The following is a 21519-nucleotide window of genomic DNA, read 5'->3' as shown; positions in this document are numbered from 1 at the left end:
TAAGTGTTGTACTAAACAGAGTATTGTAATGGCAAAGTTCTCTACTTACAGGGGACAATTATGGTTATAACCTCGAGAACAAACATATCCGTTACTTTAGGGCGCGTTCCCATTATATCGTACGAAAGATAGTCGTGCAGTTTAAAGTGTCGTGACTTGTATATTTAAATGAAGTTGTTCACACGTATAACAACACGATTAACTGTCGTTCACGACTTTTTGACGTTATGACGGCAGACTGTCGTGACAATGGGAACAGCTACAACGACAGTCGTCCGACGATAAATAAAACGTCACGATAAAAATGTGACGACAGATAATCGCAGTTTCAAACGATTCTGTCGTGCAAACCACAAGGCGGCTGCCGTGAACCCATAAATTATCGTTTTGCTGTTCCTACGATCTAGTGGGAACAGCTAGACGCGACAGAAGAAACCAGTCACCACGAAAGCGCGCTCCCTACACAGAGTTTTATTTGAACATTCAAACAGCATTAAGGAAGTTGGAACAGGCGTAATTGCGCATTATAACAAAATATTTCAAAAACTTAATTATTTACATAACGACATAGAACGTGATTAGGACTTTCAAAACTTTCGTGGTTATTTACTAAATTATTATCACTAATTACAGGTTTCTTACCACGGTGTAGTAGGTGCACTAGTCGACCCGTGACCATGGAGCGTGTAACCGTTCCGAAATATAGAGAAAAGGAAATCACACCGTTTTAAAAGACCTGTAATTAGTGATCATCATATAGAACATGAAATTGTAAATCGAACAATGTATATTTTTTCCACCATAAGTGTAAGTTACGTTACGACAACAAAGGTAGGTTATCTGAAAAATCACAATTTTACAGGAGAGCGTTTTGGAAGTAAAGACTTGAGAGAATAATAAATATATTCTGAATACCCTTCAGATATCAGCTTTTTATATTGCCTCATTGCTCAAAATTTTAGCTAATCTAAACGATCTACTATAAAATCGTGATTTTGCAGATAACCGGTTACTCTTCGGTGTCGATATTATTATTAATATTATGGACATGTGTGTTTGCCACATCTCATGTTCTAATATCGTCGCCTTACTTTCTCAATCTCGTATCTTAAAATTGAAATTGAAATGCGGAAAATGTATTGTATATACAAATTTTGCAGGCTGATTTCACATCACATTCCTTTCATATTCACACACTGGCTTTTACCTATTCTTAAAATAATGCATCCAAATTAACACCCTTGATAAGAAATTTAAAATAAATAGAAAGGTTTGCCATCTCTTGAATAATCACTCTTTGTAAGATACGTGTAAGACCGTAAGGCATCGATATTCATTTCTTTACACTTGATTACGCACTGTACGGACTTGAATATTGATGCGTTAAGCTGAATTTCTTCCTGAAAATTAGTATGATTGGTAAACTAGATATTGTACACAATAAACAGTATAAAAAAATATTCTAACTCCATTTAGTACAACTTTTAGGCACGGTATGCACTACACTAATGTTCTACGCTCACTAGGCTCCGCGCACACTGACAACTCGACACTAAATTACACTTATCTATTTCTCAGTGTACTGGCAGTGCGTCAAGTGCGTTTCGTTACTTCCAGATGACACATTTCTAGTTATTGCTCAATTAGCTTATTATTAATCGTAATTATTTAACCATAATTGAAAGTGAGTTTTTATTTTATTTTGAAAAATGTTTTCTTAGCGGCTGTAAAGAACAATAACGGTAAACGCAGCTCCAAGGCTTATTACGAGATAGTTATGGTAAATACCATTAACGCGGAACTGTTCCTAGTGCGCCAACATTGTAAAGCTATCGAAAAATGTACGCGAACTACGACTTTATTGCTATTCGACACAGGTCGTTTTACCTTCACGCCGAAGAGATGGTCCCGGATGCTATCGACTAGATTTAGCATCGAGACATCTTAAGCGATGTAAAACGACCAATAAATGAGATCCCATTATCGTCTTGTTTTAGAATCAGCGAATATTATCAAGCATTATTAAATCGTTGGCACAAATTGGTGTTTATGTTTCGTAGAACTATTTTCAAATCACAGACTTTATTGAAGTATATAAACTAGACAAGACGAGAGCAAGATCGCATTCGGTTTCTTATTTACGTACTTTCAAGTTGCCAATGCGCCGGTCCGCTAAATTACACGGCAATCGTAACCTTATATTGTGAGGGACCACTAAAATTTGACTAAACTGGTTAAATTCACTAGTTTTTAGGCTAGACAGAGACCCATCTACTCTAAAGTTTCCTTAAAAAGAAAATGATTAATCAATTTTTCCGTAAACATCTTTATAAATCGAATTTTCCTATCACGTTACAATTTACAATAGGACGGTCCCGCACTTCATAAATTTGAGATCTGTCGTGATATTAAATAATTTTGGTAATAGTATCTCCGATCAATTCTCGTCGTATCACTGGATGCAGTCCATCGCTCGCTACGAAGTGGTTGCCAGCGGGCAGGATAGTTGGTGCAAAGCGATGGAAGCTAATGCAAGCGTGCAGAGAGATACAGTACGTAATGTGAGGTTACACTCCTCGCCACCCTAACCTTACTATTTGAGCACTGTGGAAGGAATGTGTGCATAAGATTCAAAGAACGCAATTAAGTAAGGTCCCCTAGTACGAGTTACTCTCGCAAAGTTAATTGCTTTGATCGATTTTAACACTTCTCACTTGTCGTAAGTTCATTGCGAAATACTCGTCGTAGGGGCTCGTGCTAAATCTTTCATAAGACTGCATTAGAATTCATCGACAATTATCCCTTAGTAAATATAAATAAACATCTTCAAAATTTTTACCAAATTATGAGCATTTTATATCCAGCATAAAAATCTTTTAAAATAACACGTCATATTCTTCTCGATTATAGATTTACATGGCACACTGCTCTGTTTCTATAATTATATTTTTAATTCGTAAACTCGGTACCTATCGGTTTACCTTGTCACCATAGAATAATTGAATTATATGGATGGATATAATCAGAAGCTTACAAGCGCTAATACATGTCGAGGCGTTCGACGGATGGACAAGTAACATATGTAAGGAGTGACCAATCAACCAATCAAATGTAACAAATACTGTCGCCGGCATTCGATGCCCGTTGCGTTTAAACTAGATGCGAGAACTATCACGAAATTTTGGTCCACCGAACATGAGTTAACCAGATTTCGACTGTTCATTAAAACTATAGGAATTGAAACGTACTAACTAAGGCAGACGCGTAAGGTCTTAATAGTTATCACCGGCGAAGGCGAACACGTAAGAGAAACGAACTCGCAACAGATTCGACTAAGGTTTGACGCAAACGCACGACGCTCACTTCATGACGTGCCGCGTCTCCGGGTGCAAACTGACGCCTTCCACTGTGAAGATTGACACTTCTGCAACAATAAAATCGATTGTAACAACGCTGTTGCGCCATCTGCCGCAATTTATCCATACTACACTTTACTACCACATACTTTGCTAATTCATTCCTTTGCAAAATGATTCATTAAAGTTTTAAAGGGGTGCCAGACAGATATATTCTAGAGAGAGCAACTCCATACGTCGGCTAAAGAACAATGGCGAATTCCCATATAAATTTTTGTTGACATAATTTGTGTGCGTTTTAATTTTTTTTATATGCGTTTGTTTATGCAAAAAAAATGTGAAAATATAGAGTTCAAATTCCTGAACAAATTTGCTTTTGGGTTTACTATTCTGAGAAGTATGAAACTTCTGATTATGCTTCTGATTATGTTCTGTTTAACTGCCTCCGTGGCCGAACGGTTACCATGCCGGACTGCCACGCAGAGGTCCCAGGTTCGATTCCCGGGCTGGGAGAAATGTTTGTATGGCCTACATTTATTTCTCTCGTGAGTTTCGGTGTAATTTGTGGCTGTCTATATGTGTGTCCATGGCACCCGCGACACAGGGTTTCCCTAGTGCGGGGCTATGTTGAGTGTGTGCGTTATTTATTATTATTATTATTATTATTATTATTATATAATGAAATCAAATATATTCGGCGTATTTATTATATCAAAATAAACTACAGAGCCTTAAACAGAGTTCAGAAGAAAATCGGGCATGGTTAACAGAAATGAAGTTGAGCCATAACCAAATAAAGCTGAGTTAAAACGTATATCCCATAACCTGGTAACTCAGGCACAAATAATTTTTTTGTAAAACATGCCATCTATCCCCGATGTCGGGAACTTCTTTGTTAGTTTTACCACTTTTTCGCGTGGCATATTTGGAGAAGGAATTATCCACTCTATTTTTGTAATAAAGCAGTTAATCTCTTATTGCAAATTGGTCGAATCAGTACATTTAATACTACGTGAACTAAATGTGGACCTATCTATTCGTACGTTGACGTAGGTCAACGTTAAGAAACTGATAGTTGTAGATATTAGTCTAGTTACATAGTAATTAGTCATTTGAGTTTCATTTAAATATTATTTTATTTCCAGAATTAGACAGGCCTTATTATAATTTGTAAAACCTAATTAATTTATTTTATTCAAACTTGCAATAATAACATTTGAAGACGCTAAAGAATTACTTTAATTATTTCGCCATTGTTCCTTGAAACCACGTCATTGAAAGCCCTTTTTTACTCTCCAAACGCAATATCGGGAAATTAAAGCTTAAAATTTAATTTGTAGACCCTTTTTTAGTTATAAAATAAAGGCATAATCCATCATTGTTGTATAATTTTTTCTAGTAATTTTGAATTTTGTTTACAAAAGTTCACATTGTAAGAATTTAACCGCCAACGAACATGTATATACATCAATTTAAGGAATTACCTGTATATAACTACCTACGACAGTTATGAGGGAACTCTGGAGAATAACAACGCTATTTACACAAAAGTGTATTCTGGCCAAAGATCGTCTCTCCCTTGACAGCTGTCGTATCCGACATTTTTCTCGTAACTGGGTCTTACGTCTATTTTTTACATATAGACACGACTACAGCTTAAATCGTTTATAGGTGGGTAAAGCACTAAATCGAAAATACGCTGCGTTAAAAAATGTTATATTGATTTATTGAATATCATGACGTTTTATTCATATCTTTTTAAAAATTATTCCACTAGTTCAGTGTTTCTTAACCTCTGGTCCATGGACTCCTTGTAATGAAAGTTGGGGATTTATGGCAAGCCTACCTAACAAAATGCATTCATAATAAAAATTGGTATACAATATGTTGCGAGTAAAGAGACGCGAGCTTATTCTTCATCATATTTTCGGAAAGGGTTCGTGGGCTCTTTGAAATTTTGAGAGGTAGAAAAAGGTTAAGAAATCCTGCACTAGTTTGTTATTATTGTAGATACAAAGATCGAACACAAAGAAAAAATACATCGATTTGATTGGATTCGAACCAGCGTCTGTTGCTACACCGGGGTCACCGCTCTTAACCAACTGCGCTACAGAGCGAATCAGTGGATCTTGCAAATTTCTTTATGTGTTGTTACAGGTCTTTGCGTTGGATCTAATGTCAGTTAGTCAGGAAAGAGACGAAATGTTCCAAAACAATATTTATTACCCAAGCGAACATACTTATACTCACGCACTTAGATTCCCATTGTGGTAGGCAGGGATTATCGATCACCATTTATCACGATCCTAACAAAGCTTTCTTGTTTTACTTACATTTATTAATCTTTTAATACAGGCCCTCTTGGATGTTCTTCACATGTATTTCTGTCGTTAATCTACATTCATTCGCTCTATGTGCCCAAATTACATCAATATACCCAAAAGAACAACTGACAATGGGCGGCCAACAAAGACAGTGATCACCTCGGTGGCCTAACGGTTTACATTGTAGACGCTGGATGCGGAGGTCTGGGGTTCGATTCCCGGAAGGACCAATTCCGGAAATGAACTTTGCTGAATTCGTTCCGGTCTGAGTGTTCTGAAGAGTGCCCCAGATTGAATTCCATACTCATAACAGTCTGAAACTAGGGAATACCCTGTTCCCTAGTTTGAGACTAGGCAATTGGCGTGGTTGTCTGGCACGTATTGTTATATTATTACATTAAAATGTAAGCACGACAACTTACCATCAGGCAGTTCTCTAAGCCGCGGTGGTAAGGACGCGAAGTACGCATGATGCAGCGCTCTGTGAGCGGCCAGACGTCTGCTGGGATCCGGCTGCAGCAAAGCCGCTGCCAGCCTCTCAGCCTCGCGACCGGCGTCCCTCATCCGGGGGAAGGCTGCCCCCAACGGCCGCGCTGGGCATGTGCCCCATCGTGATACGTGAGTACGAAGACCTGGAAGACGACTGACCCCTGACCAGCTTTCTTCTGTCGGTGTGCCTACAACCTGTTTAGAAAAAACAAAAGTATGGAATGAAAGAACGTTTGTTATAACGCCGTTTTGAATAATAACACACACCATAGTCCCGCATTAGGGAAACACTGTATGGTGGGTGCCATGCACACACACATAGACAACCACAAATTATACCCAAACTCACAAGAGAAATAAATGTAGGCCATACAAATATGTCTCCTGGCCCGGGGATCGAAGTGGCTGTTCCGCTTGGTAACCGTTCGGCCACGGAGGCAGAATGCTTTACCTTTGTAGGTTACAAAATACTGTTTTAAGAATTAACGGAATCATTTTGAAATAATACCTGTAGGTATTTTTTTTCTAAGTAAATGAGTCCTTTACAATGGGTAAAAATCACGCAAGGGTAAAAAAAACATTAAATTAAGTCCTATCGTAGTTTTAAGATTGACTTTAAATGCCAATTGCCCTTTAAAACTCTCCGTAGCAAAAATGACGATTTGTTACTTAGGGTTCTTTACCTATTACCTACAGGAATTGAATAGCCTTCGTTTAACCTAAATATTGGTTATTGCTCGTAGTCATGTGAAAAATCTGACTTATTTAAATTTAAAGAAATACTTTTTTCCTTTAAATGAAAATCTCAAACCGTATCAATACTTTGAAGCGTTTTAGCTTCAATAAAATAGTTTAAGTCAAATAGAAAGTACAAAATAATAAAAATGGTTTATTATGATACCTCATTTTAAACTTAAGAAGCCTGTGTCATTGCGTACCACTCTTCCATAGCTATACGAGTATATAAACATTTTTTAAATTTTAATTATTACATCTGAAATCAATTAAAATTTTTATTTTTATACTTCTTTATCCTTTAAAATACAAAATATACACGTCCACATGTCTAACATGACCAAATTGTATTACGTTTACCAACGGCGGTGGCAAACATGACAAGATTTTGACATGCTGCCGCTGCGCTGCCGCGAGGCAGAAGGCTTTGTAATAGCAGACAACTTTTTAGTAGCGAACGCTACTAGCGTGCATACAAGCGTAGCCGATGGAAATAAAGGAAAATATCCAATAGTATAAAATAAATATTTACGCTTCAGGAAATCCAGGTAACAGAAAGGATATTGAGCAACTACCGGAACATTGGTTCCACTATTGTGCTCCACGTGTTACCGAGAAAAATATACCTATTTCTTTACCCATTGAACAAGATTAAGCATGCTTGAAACTGTCCTTTATGTAAACAAAGCGTTTAGTGAGATATAAAACATGACTTTAGTTGCACGTGGTTATGTAGTATGAGCAATGACACATGTATTTAAAAATGCACGTGATTGCCTTTTAAAACAACAATGACGGTTTTCTACACATTTATTTACAATTTTAAACGCAAACCACTAATATATATTCATTGCTTTTAATAATGTTTATCTAATTTACAATGTTACATTCTGTTTTTTTTTAAATACCGTTTTCGGTGTAACAGACATACCTTGAAAATTTTGTCGAGCTGGTCGTGCGTGTCCCTTACTCCAGGGAAGGTGGGCACACCGCACAGCATCTCCACGAAGATGCACCCTACGCCCCACATGTCCAGGGACGTTGAATACTCAGTACTGCCCAGGAGTACGTCTAGACAAAGTAATTGGCAATTCAGTAAAGAAACTTTTTTTTTTTTTCTTGTAAATACTGAAAGACCTCCTATCAGCAAAAGCATGTTTTAGGTAACTAACTTTTGTAAATTGTACCTGGTCTAGGTTTTCTCTAAATTCCAACCAGGATTGCCATCTATCTGGCATGGTCCGCCTGATTATTATTTAACAAAAAAAAACTTTGTAGTCTTGTACTGTACAAACAACACATAGTTGTTCCTTTTGGATTCGAACTAACATATAATAATTTAAACAATTAAAACTTACCCGGAGGTCTATACCAAAGTGTGACAACTTCATGTGAATAGGTGTGGCTGGGGACGGATTTGGCCCTTGCCAGACCGAAGTCGGCCAGCTTCAGCTCGCCGTGGGAGCTTATTAAGAGGTTCTGAGGCTTCACGTCTCTGTGAAACAAGTTCCAACTTATATTGATTGTTCGACTAGAGATATCACACATAAAACCATATACTGCTGTAACTCCAAAATGATGGAATTTGAGAAAACACGATTTGAAATTTTTAAGTTTATAGAATGTCACGATGTTTTACTACCAAGACATTCAATTTTTTTTGCGAAATTTTTATTTATAAATTAGTTTGTTAAGATAAATTCATTCGATTCGAACCAGCATCCTCAGGCAATCCGTGTCAGATGCTCTGCCAATTAAGCCACGGAACGAACTAGCTAATCTTACGAATTTTTCTATGTACTTTGTTGCAGATGTTTGTTTTCGGTTGTTAACGACTTTTTGCCGTAGCGCCCTCTGTGAGAAATTTATTTCTTCACTAAGAGAGGTACCTTTACAGCTACCATCGGCTAACTAGAGATGTCGCTTAAATAATTGAAATTTTTAAGTTTATTGAATGTCACTACGTTTTACTACCATGATATTTATTCAATTTGAATTTTTGACGACAACGATTTGAAAGTTCAAAAAATTACTGAATGGAACCAAAAAATTTATATTCTCATTTATAAATGAACAACAAATTACTATGTATAAATAAATAAATAAAATAATCTCATTATTTGCAATAATTCAATTTTTTTTAATATTCAAGTCACGTTTTCTCAATTCCATTATTTTTGTGTGACGACAGTATTTGATGTCATGTGCGATATTTCGATTTTGAATTTACATAATATGACAAATCTATTCACAATTTTCCTTCTCTTTATTTCTTGCGTGACTCGACGCCGTTTCCGAAATGATACTACCATTTATTAACTTTGTATTAAAATATAACATTCAAACGTGATTGTAAGTAAGGGCATTGTAAATAAGCAAGTGTCCATGAAAACAATAACGCCACGCCCCGCGGCGTCTTTTATAACTAAAGAAGACGTGGCGTCCTTGGAAATCACACGGTCCACGCGAATACGTCTGTCCTTGTCAAAATCAAAGCAATTAAATTTCTAATTAATTTAATTTTAAGATGATGCTGACAAAAATAAAGAGCGAATTTCTTAGGCAAGGTGGGAATCGAAGTATGTTGGTCTTTCGCCACAGGCAAGTAATTATGACTGTAGTATAAATACCTTACCTGTGTAACACTCTTCTTCGATGGCAATAAGACAGCCCCCTTAGGAGTTGAAACATAAACAGTCTGACATTGTGATGGTTGAGCCCTCCAGGATGCCTTTCCATGTATTGCGATAGGTCCGTGTCCTAAACAATATAGAGGGAACAGTTTAAAATAGAAACACAATATAAAACTGGTTATATTGGATAACCTTCATTGCTCTGACATTTAAATGGATTACCTAAATACCCTTTTGTTTCCACGAAAAAAAATGCTTTTATATTTTGCCGGCTTATTGGGCAATGGAACTGGAATTCCTGTTTTTCGTATTTTTATGAAATTGCTGACAAAGATCGCTGCATGGAGCCGCGAAACTTTTTATTTTGTGTTTATTTTTGTTATACTACTATTTGTTTTCTACTCTAGCCACGTTAATCGAAAAATAAAACGGAAAGATAAGCTTCCGTGCATGCAACAAAACTAAAAAACCTGTTCTTGAATCTCACCACAAACTCGAACACAAATGTAAGTGTCTCCCTCGTGTGCACAATGTCGTGCAATGTGACAATGTTGGCGTGTTTCAACTCCTTAAGTAGCGACGCTTCTCTGATAGCTGTGAATGGCGCACCTTCTTCTTCTTGTAGTCTGATCTCTTTTAGCGCTACCACCTGCTGCGTTAAACTGCCACAGAATAATTCACCGGTTATTACAATGTAAGTAACAATAAAGCAAAGATGTATATATAATTGAGTTTCGAGTAAGGAATGTAACTTGAGTGGTGGTTACTAAGGGTCGTAATAATAATCAGCCCTTAAGACCGGTATCGGTGAAGATGTCACTCGGATCTGAAGATGCCGATCCCAGTGAAGATTGCGAACTTCATACACATAATTAAATTGCTTTGTAGAAGGGAGCCGGTTTCTTCACGATGTTTTTCTTCATCGATGATAAAAGATTTGTACCGTTTACATATAATTAGTATAAAGCTTGGTAGTTCTGGAAATTGCAGGTCAAAAAAAATTTGTTCCTATTCCGAATTTCCAGGTTTTGAGAGCTCTTTACACAAAAAAAAACAACTAATAACCTGATAAAATTTTCCATTTATTTTAGTACCACTAACGGAACCACTCTATTCGCATATAAATTCCGAAACTCAGAGGTGCAAGCCCAGATTCGACACACGTTCTTTGCTTGAGAGGCGGTCATGTCAAATCATTAGGGCGCATCTATTCAACACATATTTTATTGCGCTCACTCCGCGTGGCCGCCTCGCGGACGCCGCGTTGCCGCCACGCATCGACCGCGTGCGTCTAACTGTCATGGCAAAATACGCTCTATTTATTTAGCTTTTACGTTTTAACTTAAATGAGCGTCCCGAGTACGCGAGCGAGTCTGGCTTGAATTTGTTCTACTATCCTCAGAAGAACTTAAATGTTGTTCTAGTAAATAGAATTCAGATTCGCCATTAATGTACATGAAAGCGTGGCAACTGGGCGGTCGCCGCGCGGCGGCCGCGCGAGAACTTTCTCCTCGTGTAACTGGGCGCTTAAGCTATCACGGCTAATTCTGTATTAACAGACTATGAATGATCGGTATCTTGTGTGATACCATCTCAAGTGACCAAGATTGAAATTTATAATAATAATAATCAATAAGTAATCGTTAATGTGCAATCCATGATATTTATTATTAAAGGTAGTTGACTTAAACAAGATCTTAATATCGATTCTGCACTTGAGGTGGAGCGGTGTTTAAAGAAACACATTATAAATACGCAACTTTACTTTTAAAACCAACTTCCGAAGCATTAATATTACGCGATCCAAATATTCGTAAACTAATTTAACTGGAGTCCGCCTAGACGCGCCATTCAACGGAAGGTCAACGTTATACTAAGCTACAAGACTCGGTGGAAGTCTAAATCATGTACAAAGCAGTTACATTGCATAAAACAGCTTTATTAGTGCTTAAACTTTGCGAAATAGAGACGGTTATTAACTATTCAAGAGCAATGAATTGTCACAAGCTCATGTCGACACTTGACATTTTGCATAAAAGCTACTTCATCGCCATATTAAATTGAAACTGTAATATTAAAGTTGCAATTTCACTTTGAAAATTTATTCGCTATTTTTTACTATACTTGCGAAAGTGAAGAAAACAGTTGGAAATTGTGAATTGAAACTTCCATTTCGAAATTGTGTGAGAGCAACAGCATAATATACAAAAAGAAGTTTGAGGCGATCCAAAGTAGGCTACGAGCGGACTGCTTTGCATATCGAGTGAGCTCGAGTGACGTCAAAGGTCGGTTCCAAGAGGCGACACAAAGGAGGCTGAGTCGCGAGCTACCAAATGTCAGGGGTAATACCGGGAAGGCCACCTTTGCTAGTCACTTGCAATATAAGACAATAATCTTTTAATTTTCATGCGAAGATTCTTTATCTATAAGTATAGCTAACTAAGGAATGTGGTTTACTAAATAGCGGAGTGTGGTTTGATTTCCTGATTATATGTTAACGCGACGAGACGACTTAGCTTCTAGATTTATGTGCACACATCTGAAATTACAATGTAACTAGAAATGCGAATGTTTATAATATGTAAGAACATACAATTTTCGATAAGAAAACATATGGAGTGCAAATATTCAAGAGTATATTTCTGCAAAAGGTTTGTAGAGCGAAGAAAGGAAAGCGTGTCTTGAATATCGGTCGGGAAGTAATAAAAATGAACGACTCTAAGACAGTCTTACAGTTCAAGTGCAGTACAGGAACCGTATCTCCAGTGGAATGGAATCTTGAGGGAGATACGATATTTCGTAGTTTGTTTGTGGAACAGCTTTTAGATATCCCGACAACGATTTGTGGAACTGCGGTTTTAGACCCGCATTGCACTCAGTTCGTACTAATGTCAAAGTAAAATAGAGAGTGAGCACCATTTATCTATGTTAGCAAATAATGTGTAGCGACGCATGCTAGGATTAAAATGCTGCACTTTGGTGTTGTTAGCCTTAGTAAGGGAAAATGTACAAGAATAATTTCCCTCAGCAGCATAATAATAACAAACACGTGCCAAACACATGTTCAGTCGATTGTAGAGCGGTTCCACACGACGACTTTTACCAGTGATGCAGTAGCGATGCAGTCGCTAATCGTCTACCTTTACACACGCGCGCGATTTTGATAATGAAAATGCAAAAACGGCGCGTTCCTGAAAACCGCGATTGCATCGCTACACTTGCGATTTATAGGCGCTTGCATTGATGCAATCGCGCGTTTGCATCGCTGCTAAAGTCACCGTGTGTAACCATTCTTAAAGTCGTCAAGCAATCTTATTCATTTGCATTGACCTACCAACAAATGGACATCGTCGGGTTCGCGCTTAAAAGTATCAAATGTATCAAAATTTGGGTTGGAATCACTGACTTACAATTATATGGACGTCGGGTTCGCGCTAAAAAGTGTCCGAACTTATAGGGCGTTAAAATCGTATACAGAGCGTCATTCCCACTTTAGTCTTCGTTTGTTCGACTGACAGCGAAGCAAGCAAAATTAGACAGTACTGCGATGACATTACAATTTAAATTCAACATTTTAGCTTTTTCATATTCCTTTACATGTCACTACGTTTAAATAGGTTGACTTGGGACATTTTTTTCGTGGTTTGTGTATTAGACCCGTCGTCCATTTATTTGTAAGTCAATGGTTGGAATCTAAAAATTCCAAACATTGATACATTTCTAATGGTATGGCATAACTAACAAACAGAGAGACACTTATTTTCTTTATTTATAATTTGTATGTAAATATATCATCATCAATGTTATGGATTTATTATTTCTTAAAGTGAATTTGTACAAAATTCTATATGTTATATATATATAAATACATTAATAATGACAGTAAAAGCTACTCCATTACTCTTGTGTTCCAAGTAGTTTTCTCTAGAAGCTAAATATGGTGAATTTTGTAGTTTCTAGTAGAAACTGAATATGGTAAATTTTTGGGTCTAATTGTTGATAAAAAAATTACGCAATACTACTATGACGTTACAATTTAAAATGTTTTAGTTTTTTTTATATTTCTTTACCTGTCACCACGTTTAATATAGGTTAATTCGGGACATAATTTTCTCGTGGAGTTTGTATTCGTCGTGCATTTGTTGTTAAGTCAATGTTCATTTGTTTAAATTAGTAGGTGAGTAATTTACATATACATTTGATATCCTTGCGTAACTGTAAACCACAGTGTAAAAAATAATAAATTACACACAAGGAATTTGTAATGCTTACGTCAGAACTGAAGAACCTTGTAAGTAGTTCCTACACGTATTAAAGCGACGAAACCGCACTAATAGCATAACTGCATGTAATTTTAACTTTCAAGTAACTTAACAACTCCCTGTGTGGATGTTCTCTTCACAAACGGTCTTAGTTTTAATTGCTACTAAATTCAATTTAATAACAGTATATTATATGGAATCCCTATTATGAAAGATGTTATTTCCCGTTGCTTTGTGTTGTTTTAATAAACAATTGTGTCTACGAAAAATTTATACTTAGACATCGACTTCGAGTGGTCCCATTTTAATTTGAAGAAAATATTCCATCCACCTCTAAGATTTAGAATCTCTCGAATTGATAGCAAACTACCCCTAGTTTGCCATCAATTCGAGAGATTCTGACTGACTGAATGACTTTTGAGGTCGGTTTTTTTAGTACTGTAATGAGGGGTAACTCAGATTGCCTAGCGAGAGGTACTTTTAATAATATAAACCGGGATCATCTTAAGAACTCTGGTTTATTTCACCATTTTACATATTTTCACTTTCAGGTTACAAATCAATAATCTAATATGTCAAGATCTTCTGTTTTCTTATTTCAATCCTTAACATTCTAAATATAAAACTATAATCACTACCTTTATTCAGCCAGCAATTCTACTCATAGAGTAGAGCCTAGTCTACAGTACTCTGTACTGATAACATTTCAAATAAATGTTTCGTTTCGAACAAATCTTCTTGGGTTTCAATATATCATTATGAGAAAATACTTCACGTTTGGTATTATTATTGATCGAACAGCACAAAGAAAAATGCTTCTAACTGATTGGAACAGAACCAGTGCCGGGAACACCGTCTTTAACCAAGTGAATACAGTCCCATATCTTTCTATATACCTTTTGTTTATAGTGACCCTCCCTATCAACCTCTTGGTTATACGGAAAGGGCACTATAACCTGTGCAGGCAAGCCCGCACAGAGACCTTCTCAATCAGATCCTGACCCCAGATCAGACTGTTTGTGAGAGCTGCCCCGGGTGCGCTGCTCCGATCCCGTTGCGCATTGTACAACTAACGGTTGCCACCGCTAAGCCGGTGACTCTAAAGTCCCACTACCAAATCTCCTCTTTGGTATCGGAGCTGTAGGCACGCTTACCTCCCGACGCCGAAGCATCTCTTCAGTTCTCAGAAACCTACGCGGCTGGAGGGACCGGAGAATATCTAGCTTATCCTATACCAGCTCTCCGGGCTAGTACCGGAGATGCCGGTAGCAGAGTCCTGTGACAATGCCGAATTTATCTATAATCTTAATATAATGCTACGTGATTACTCGTTATTATTGTATAAATATAGTTCTCGATGGACTGAATTATCCTAAAAATAAACAACTAAATATAACACATCTTGTAAATGCCAATGTTTTTGTAAAGCAATTTAATAGGAAATTCTCGAACGAACTACGTACTCGTAGTGTTTACTAAGAATTAAATGAAAATTTTCTATCTTTGCATACTTACACTATTTAAAAAACTTGCACTATAAAAACACTTAAAGAAACAGAGATTACGAAGATTAAACGGAAACTTTATAAAATAATAATAAAATATTATCATGACATTTATAGTAACTTCACTTCTGCTCTTGGTAACTTTTCGATACCGGCACGTGAAGTTTTTTTATTTGAAAAATGTCAAGCTGATTTACAATAAAGTTGAAAGTAAATAAGATATGAAAAAACCGCTTATAGATCTCGACTGTAGATCTCGTTTCGCTGATTCAAGATATTTATTTATTTATATATTACACTAAAAATGTTTACTACTTCAGTTATGATAAGGAGGCAGATTTATTAGCTGAAGAAAGTTTATGATCACCTGCTTCTTTGCTTACTTTTTTCTAATTCTAAAAAAGCGAAGTATAGCAGTATTTAGAAGCCAGTGACTTTGTAGCCTACCCTTAGCGGAATTAAAGAGAAGGCTCGGTCCACTTCATTTTGTTGTAAGAAGGTAGAAAGAACAAAGTAAGGAAAATGCTGTAACAAATAATGGTATAAAAACAAGTACAATAATATAAAAACACTCGTTACAGATCTAACGTAATAAGGTGAACTTATTCCAAAAGACTTGTATTCGCACGAATATTGATGCTTTTTAAGCCGTTAAACAAAAGAAAGTCCTTTCTCTTGCAGAACTTTGATGGGTGTGACGACGGAACGAAGTAAAGAAGAATGACGAAGGGAAAGAATGATTCAAAAATTCAAAAGGAAGTGGCCAGGAACCAGAGAAAGGGTGATAAAAAGGTGGGATAACAATAAAAGAGGTCGCATCGTAACAACTTTAACAAGTAAAGTAACTATAAGGTGTGTCTTCTCGCTACTATTTCCATACAAAAATATTTACACCAGTGTTTTATATCCGTCATAACCCAATGCTTTGACTACTGTCGGGTAATTATTCGACTATTTAAAAAAAAATTAAATCGAAATTTTTCCAGAAAATTTCCCGAAAAAATTGGAAAATTTGACAAATTTGACAAATATAATTTCGAAGGCTCATATTATGTTCTACGTTTAGAAGTCTCTTTTGTAGTTTTATTTAACGTGCATTATAAAATAAACTTGTGTAGCTAAAAGCCACTTAAAGAAAAACGAGATCTAAAATGGGTTCACAACAGCGATAAAAAACCTTTTTAATGGCTCCATCGTTTTCGTTCAGTAACTTCAACTTTTGACGGATGTCAACGTCAAATGTGAATATATTGGAAAAATATCCGAAAAAATATTTCTTTTTCTGAAAAATGTGTTTCAAAATGGAAAACTTTCCATGACCCATCACTAGGTTTGACCTACCGCCTCTCAAGTAAAGGCCGTAGGGTTCGAACCCGAATTGAGCTTTTTCGAAATTCACTTGCGAAATTGAATTTGTAGTTTAAGTTTTTGGTGAAGGAAAACATCGTGACGAAACCTGCACGTCGAAGAAGGTTCACAACCCTCGGAAAACGTGTGAAGTTCCCAACCTGCACTGGGCCAACGTGGCGGACAATGGCCTAAATTCTTACCTAAGAGGAGACCCGTGCCCAACATTGGGATGTATAAAAGTATTGATGATGATTATGATGTTACGTGTTTTGTGTCTGTTATTTGTACGTTATATTTTTTTACTAAAATATGCAGGTTATATAATCCATTCTAGCGGTTCGTTTGTGTAAATACAGAAATACAACATGTTTGAGCATCATCATCATATTGCATTACCTATTTTTTATATTTCAAGTTTTTCAAATAACCTCAAACGATTCTGCTTTAAAAGGTTATTTATTACCTCATTTAAGTATTGGTTCAATTGTAAAGTGTTTTCTTACTTTAATAGGTACTTAGGAGAAAACACTAAAGTTTTGAACACATTCGTGCAAAAGCTTCTGTTTGAAAACTAAACCGAGACGATTCACGTTGCTAGTGACTTATAGCAAATGCGAAATGTACAATGTTTGAGGTTGGAATGCGTAAATTAAATCAACTTACTTGCTATACCCTTTATAGACCGTGGCGTAGGAGCCTTCTCCGAGCTGCTCCAGTTTAATGTAAGCTTCGGATTTCCCGAACGGAGAATCACCCTGGGGACAAATGGAGAATCAAATAAATTATATTGAGTACACAGATAAATCTTAGTGTTAGGTATACTGCTGGATTGGAAGATAATTTAGAACAGGTTCGAAATATATTTCGAATTTGCAATTATGATTTAGTGAAAGAAGTTAGACCATAGTATAGTTTAATAAGACAACTAGGTCTACTCCCGCCTGTTCGACGCGTCAATGCCTATGCATCACTCGGAGTGTAGGGTTGCCACATTATTATTTTAGTTTTACATACAGGTTGCAAAATAAATTAAGATATTTTCAGTGTTCTTGTGCTATATTGAAATAACCTTTGTAATTCAAATGCCGTACTTACACATTGATGTTTTTATACCAGCATCACGGATTAATATCTCAATTATAAGAGTATGGTGGTACAATAGAAATAAAGTGCGAATTTGTATTTCACACGAATATATATTTATAAATTAAAAAACTATAAACACAGAAAAAATATTCTAAGCACCGAGCGACAGCTTTAAACAAAGAATGGGGCGTGCAACCCGCGCTGTGCAATTCGAGTGCACCGCGAGATTATGCGAATGTGTGCACGGCGCACTGTGGGCGTGCACACACACAAGCCACGCTGCTGCATTTGTATCAAGTTACACTATTGTATGTTGTCTTATTAAAATATGGTTAGGCGTTTATTGAAATAGGGTCAATCGCCACTCCCAGTTTAAAGGAAAAAGCTTTTATATTCAGTTATTTGTTATTGTTACTTAATCAGAAAGATACAATTAGAAATGTTTAATAGCAAGAGCACCTTGTGAAAAAGTTCGTTCAGGAAATTACTGCGACCATACCTATTTATGCCTCCAAACAGTAATGTTCGCATTACCGCGTTCTGGTTTTGAAGGATAAGGTGCTGCTAAAACAATAGGCGCATGAGACTTGTCCACTTTATGTCTCCCTGTCAAGGAAGTAGTGGTCGTAGTGGCCTTCGCATTTTTGCGATTCAAAGCTTTAAATGGCAATGCAACTGCTATGAAAGACGTATCGCTTGCCACCAAGCGGACGACTTGTTTCGTCACTAGACATCATAAAACCTACCATACCAGATATTTTTGTCGCAACGAAGTAAGACGTGCTATCTCATTCAGCTTTCAAAAGCGAACATAATACAAGCTCAAGGTGTGACGTCAGTTAGAAGATGGACGACATAAGCTGGTATACAAATTACGTAACATACAAGTTATTATTATACATAATCATAATTCAAGAGAACAAAGTCGTCAGTAAAAGCTATCACCAATAATATATCACAGTGTGTGCACTAAACGCTCAGAACGGGCAACACTGTAATCCTATAATTTACGATAGGCCGAGCTTGTGAAAAATGTAGGCTTGGGCGCGGTCAACGAAAACGCTTTTCATATGTTAAGCTTGGCTACAAATAACTCGGGAACATAATATACAACTTCGTATGCAGACTTTCGATTTTGATACTCTAATGACAATGTTTTTCGATTTTGATACTCTAATGACAATGTTGTTTGAAGACTTATCTTGTAAATGTTTGAAAGGAAAAATAGATATCTTTCACTTACTCTCGGTCGGCGAGAGATTGTGGACAAAGGTAACTTTATCTTACACAGGGCGCACTATAAGTTTCCGGAACTGGCCACTTACATAAACAATATTTAAAAAGTTTGTTATATATATATATATTTATATTTAAACAACATTTGAAAATGGGACTCTTTGGTTTCATCTGACTGTCACTTGTTTTTGACATTGTGGCGTCATTTTAGAAATTGGTTGTCCACATCACAATGAATTTAACTCGTGAAAATTTTCGTACTATGATTTTCTACGACTTCCAAACCAACAAAAGTAGCGCGCGTGCAAGGTGCCTCTAAGCGGATGATTGCTTCTTTTTTTAATAAAACTGGACACGTGGCTATTGTTGCTTTGGAGAGTCGTACCGTGAATAGTGATTGGTACACGATCATTTGTTTGCCGGAAGTTATTGACAAACTCCGTAAAAATAACCGTAAACGCCATATCATCTTGCACCACGATAATGCCAGTTTTCACACAGCCAGACAGACAAATGAATTTTTGAAGGTGAACAACGTTGACCTTATGAGCCTTCCCGCATTTTCAAAAATTAAGAACCAATTACGCGGTCAACGATTTTCATCACCGTGTTTCAGAGATTGTCACGATGGAGGGGCATAAATGTTTTCAAAATTGGTTCATTCGTATGAAAAGTGTATTAACGCTAACGGAGAATATTTTGAGAAATAATAAATTCATTTCTGACCATTTATACTATTTGTTTCTTATTCATTCCGGAAACTTATGCGCCCCATGTAATAAAAAATAATAAAAAAGCAGGGAGTTGCGATCGGGGCATATTTTATTAGGCCTAAGGTGAAGTCGTTAGCATCAAGATGACGCTATCTTCGGACACACCTTCTGTCAGGATGTTGGCTGGCCGGCCATACATACCGTTAATGAAGAATAATTTTTAAATAATAATTTAAATTTAAATCGTGCTCAAAACCCAGCAGAATAAGGTTGTTAACATGTAGACAACTCGTTTTTGAAACTCGGGGTAAATGGAATCCAACTAGACAATGAATAAATTCTACAATTTTCATAAAAGACCGCTTGAATACTAAATCCTAAATTAACACATTAACCGAGCTACGTTAAATAGTCAGCGTAACAGGGGCGGTTGGTAAATTTACGAGAATTTTCAATTTAGTCGTCTCATCTGTTATTTAGTGCGGTTTTCAGTTTGGGAGCTTGTTCTGTGGTTTATGATAGCGTTCAAGAGGTTATTTATAACGATTAGCTTTGATTGTGAAGTATCGCCTCGAATGCGACGTATATCATTGGTCTGTTCCCTTTGGGCTCCTAAATTTTATAGAGCAAAAGACGCGTCCCTGTTATAAATAGTAGCTTGTTTTACCTCTAGGGATAAACTTCACCTTTTCAAGGCTTTATCAACCACTTATTATACGACATTACTATTACATTTTTTCTGGGCCGAGACGAGAGACTGGATGCACGCTTCCTGATTCCCGTGATTTCAGATTTCATTTCGAGGGACTAAATGATTAAATTAACATTGGTAATAGCAAATTAATATTTTAACTGTACTACCAGATTCAATGGTGAATTTTAGGACTGCACTGGTCATTAATACGTTAACAGCTGAAAAAAAACGAATCACATCTTGTTTAAAAAGTAATTTCATCTTAACAATGAACATACAATTTCTCTAGTTTTCGTCTTTTTAGTCTATCTTTCAAAAGATCTCTATATATCTCTCTCTATATCTCTATATATCTAAATACCTAGGATGTAGCGAGAGGCCATTAAAAGTAAACATCCTAATTTCAACACGGAGGACAGTTTCTCCGTACCACCGGTTTGGGATCCAGTATTTCCTCCGATGAAAAATCCCAAACAGACATAAGACTGCAGTACTAAATAATATGTTTTAATTTATTCTAATTTACATTATTAATTAATAATAAATTTATCATAATAAAAATTCAAATTGTTAAAATAAGGTATTTAATTAATAACTTGTAACTATAGTGAAAAAAATAGAGTGGTTTGCATTAATATTAGACATAACTGGTTGATGACTTTACCATCTCAATCAACCGTGACCAAGGGTTCTGTAAAGGGCCCGAAACGTTGGTTTGTTTGCAAAAACAAATAACGCGATTTAAATCCGGAAAAATAGATTCATTTCCAAGACACTATCTCGTAAGTAAAGTATAGCCAACAAAATGAATAGTTTCTCGCACAGCTTCGCTTTCTTAGCGCACTCTACTCGTTTAAATATTTGATTTACCTAAAGCGCTCCTAGTTAATGCATGTTAGGGGAATCTGTGTACCTCAGTACGATTTAAAATGCAGCTATGTTAATAAAGGTTTGGAAATGAAAAATAAATAACGTTATTATACCTACTTTCCACAGCCAAAGTAAATAATTGGGTAGTACCGTTTGTGACGCCACGAGATTGCTGTTTTCAAAGTAATGGTCAACTTAGTTTCCTTGTGTCCAGGCACTAAGTTACACTTCTAATACCATCTAACGTTAAACCCGACATAAAGTGA

General features: G+C 36.4%; 1 protein-coding gene across 3 annotated transcripts in view; it reads right to left on the bottom strand.

Moving 5' to 3' along the window:
- Positions 1-254: 254 nt before the first annotated feature.
- Positions 255-21519, bottom strand: part of LOC113228082 (cyclin-dependent kinase 14) — a 99657-nt gene continuing 78392 nt past the window's right edge. For all 3 annotated transcript variants that reach the window (XM_026461224.1, XM_026461226.1, XM_026461225.1), the window contains exons 5-11: positions 17318-17409; positions 10025-10199; positions 9540-9664; positions 8263-8399; positions 7836-7975; positions 6103-6364; positions 255-3424 (exon numbers count right to left, since the gene is read on the bottom strand). In XM_026461224.1, coding sequence (XP_026317009.1) covers positions 3360-3424; positions 6103-6364; positions 7836-7975; positions 8263-8399; positions 9540-9664; positions 10025-10199; positions 17318-17409 — 996 coding nt within the window. In that variant the 3' untranslated portion in view covers positions 255-3359. The remainder of the gene's footprint in view (positions 3425-6102; positions 6365-7835; positions 7976-8262; positions 8400-9539; positions 9665-10024; positions 10200-17317; positions 17410-21519) is intronic.

Source organism: Hyposmocoma kahamanoa, unplaced genomic scaffold, assembly GCF_003589595.1.
Source record: "Hyposmocoma kahamanoa isolate Upper Pololo Valley unplaced genomic scaffold, ASM358959v1 220, whole genome shotgun sequence".
In the NCBI taxonomy this organism is placed as follows: Eukaryota; Metazoa; Arthropoda; class Insecta; order Lepidoptera; family Cosmopterigidae; genus Hyposmocoma; species Hyposmocoma kahamanoa.
The sequence above is the reverse complement of the archived record's forward strand: the minus strand, read 5'-3'. Positions and strand labels throughout refer to the sequence as shown.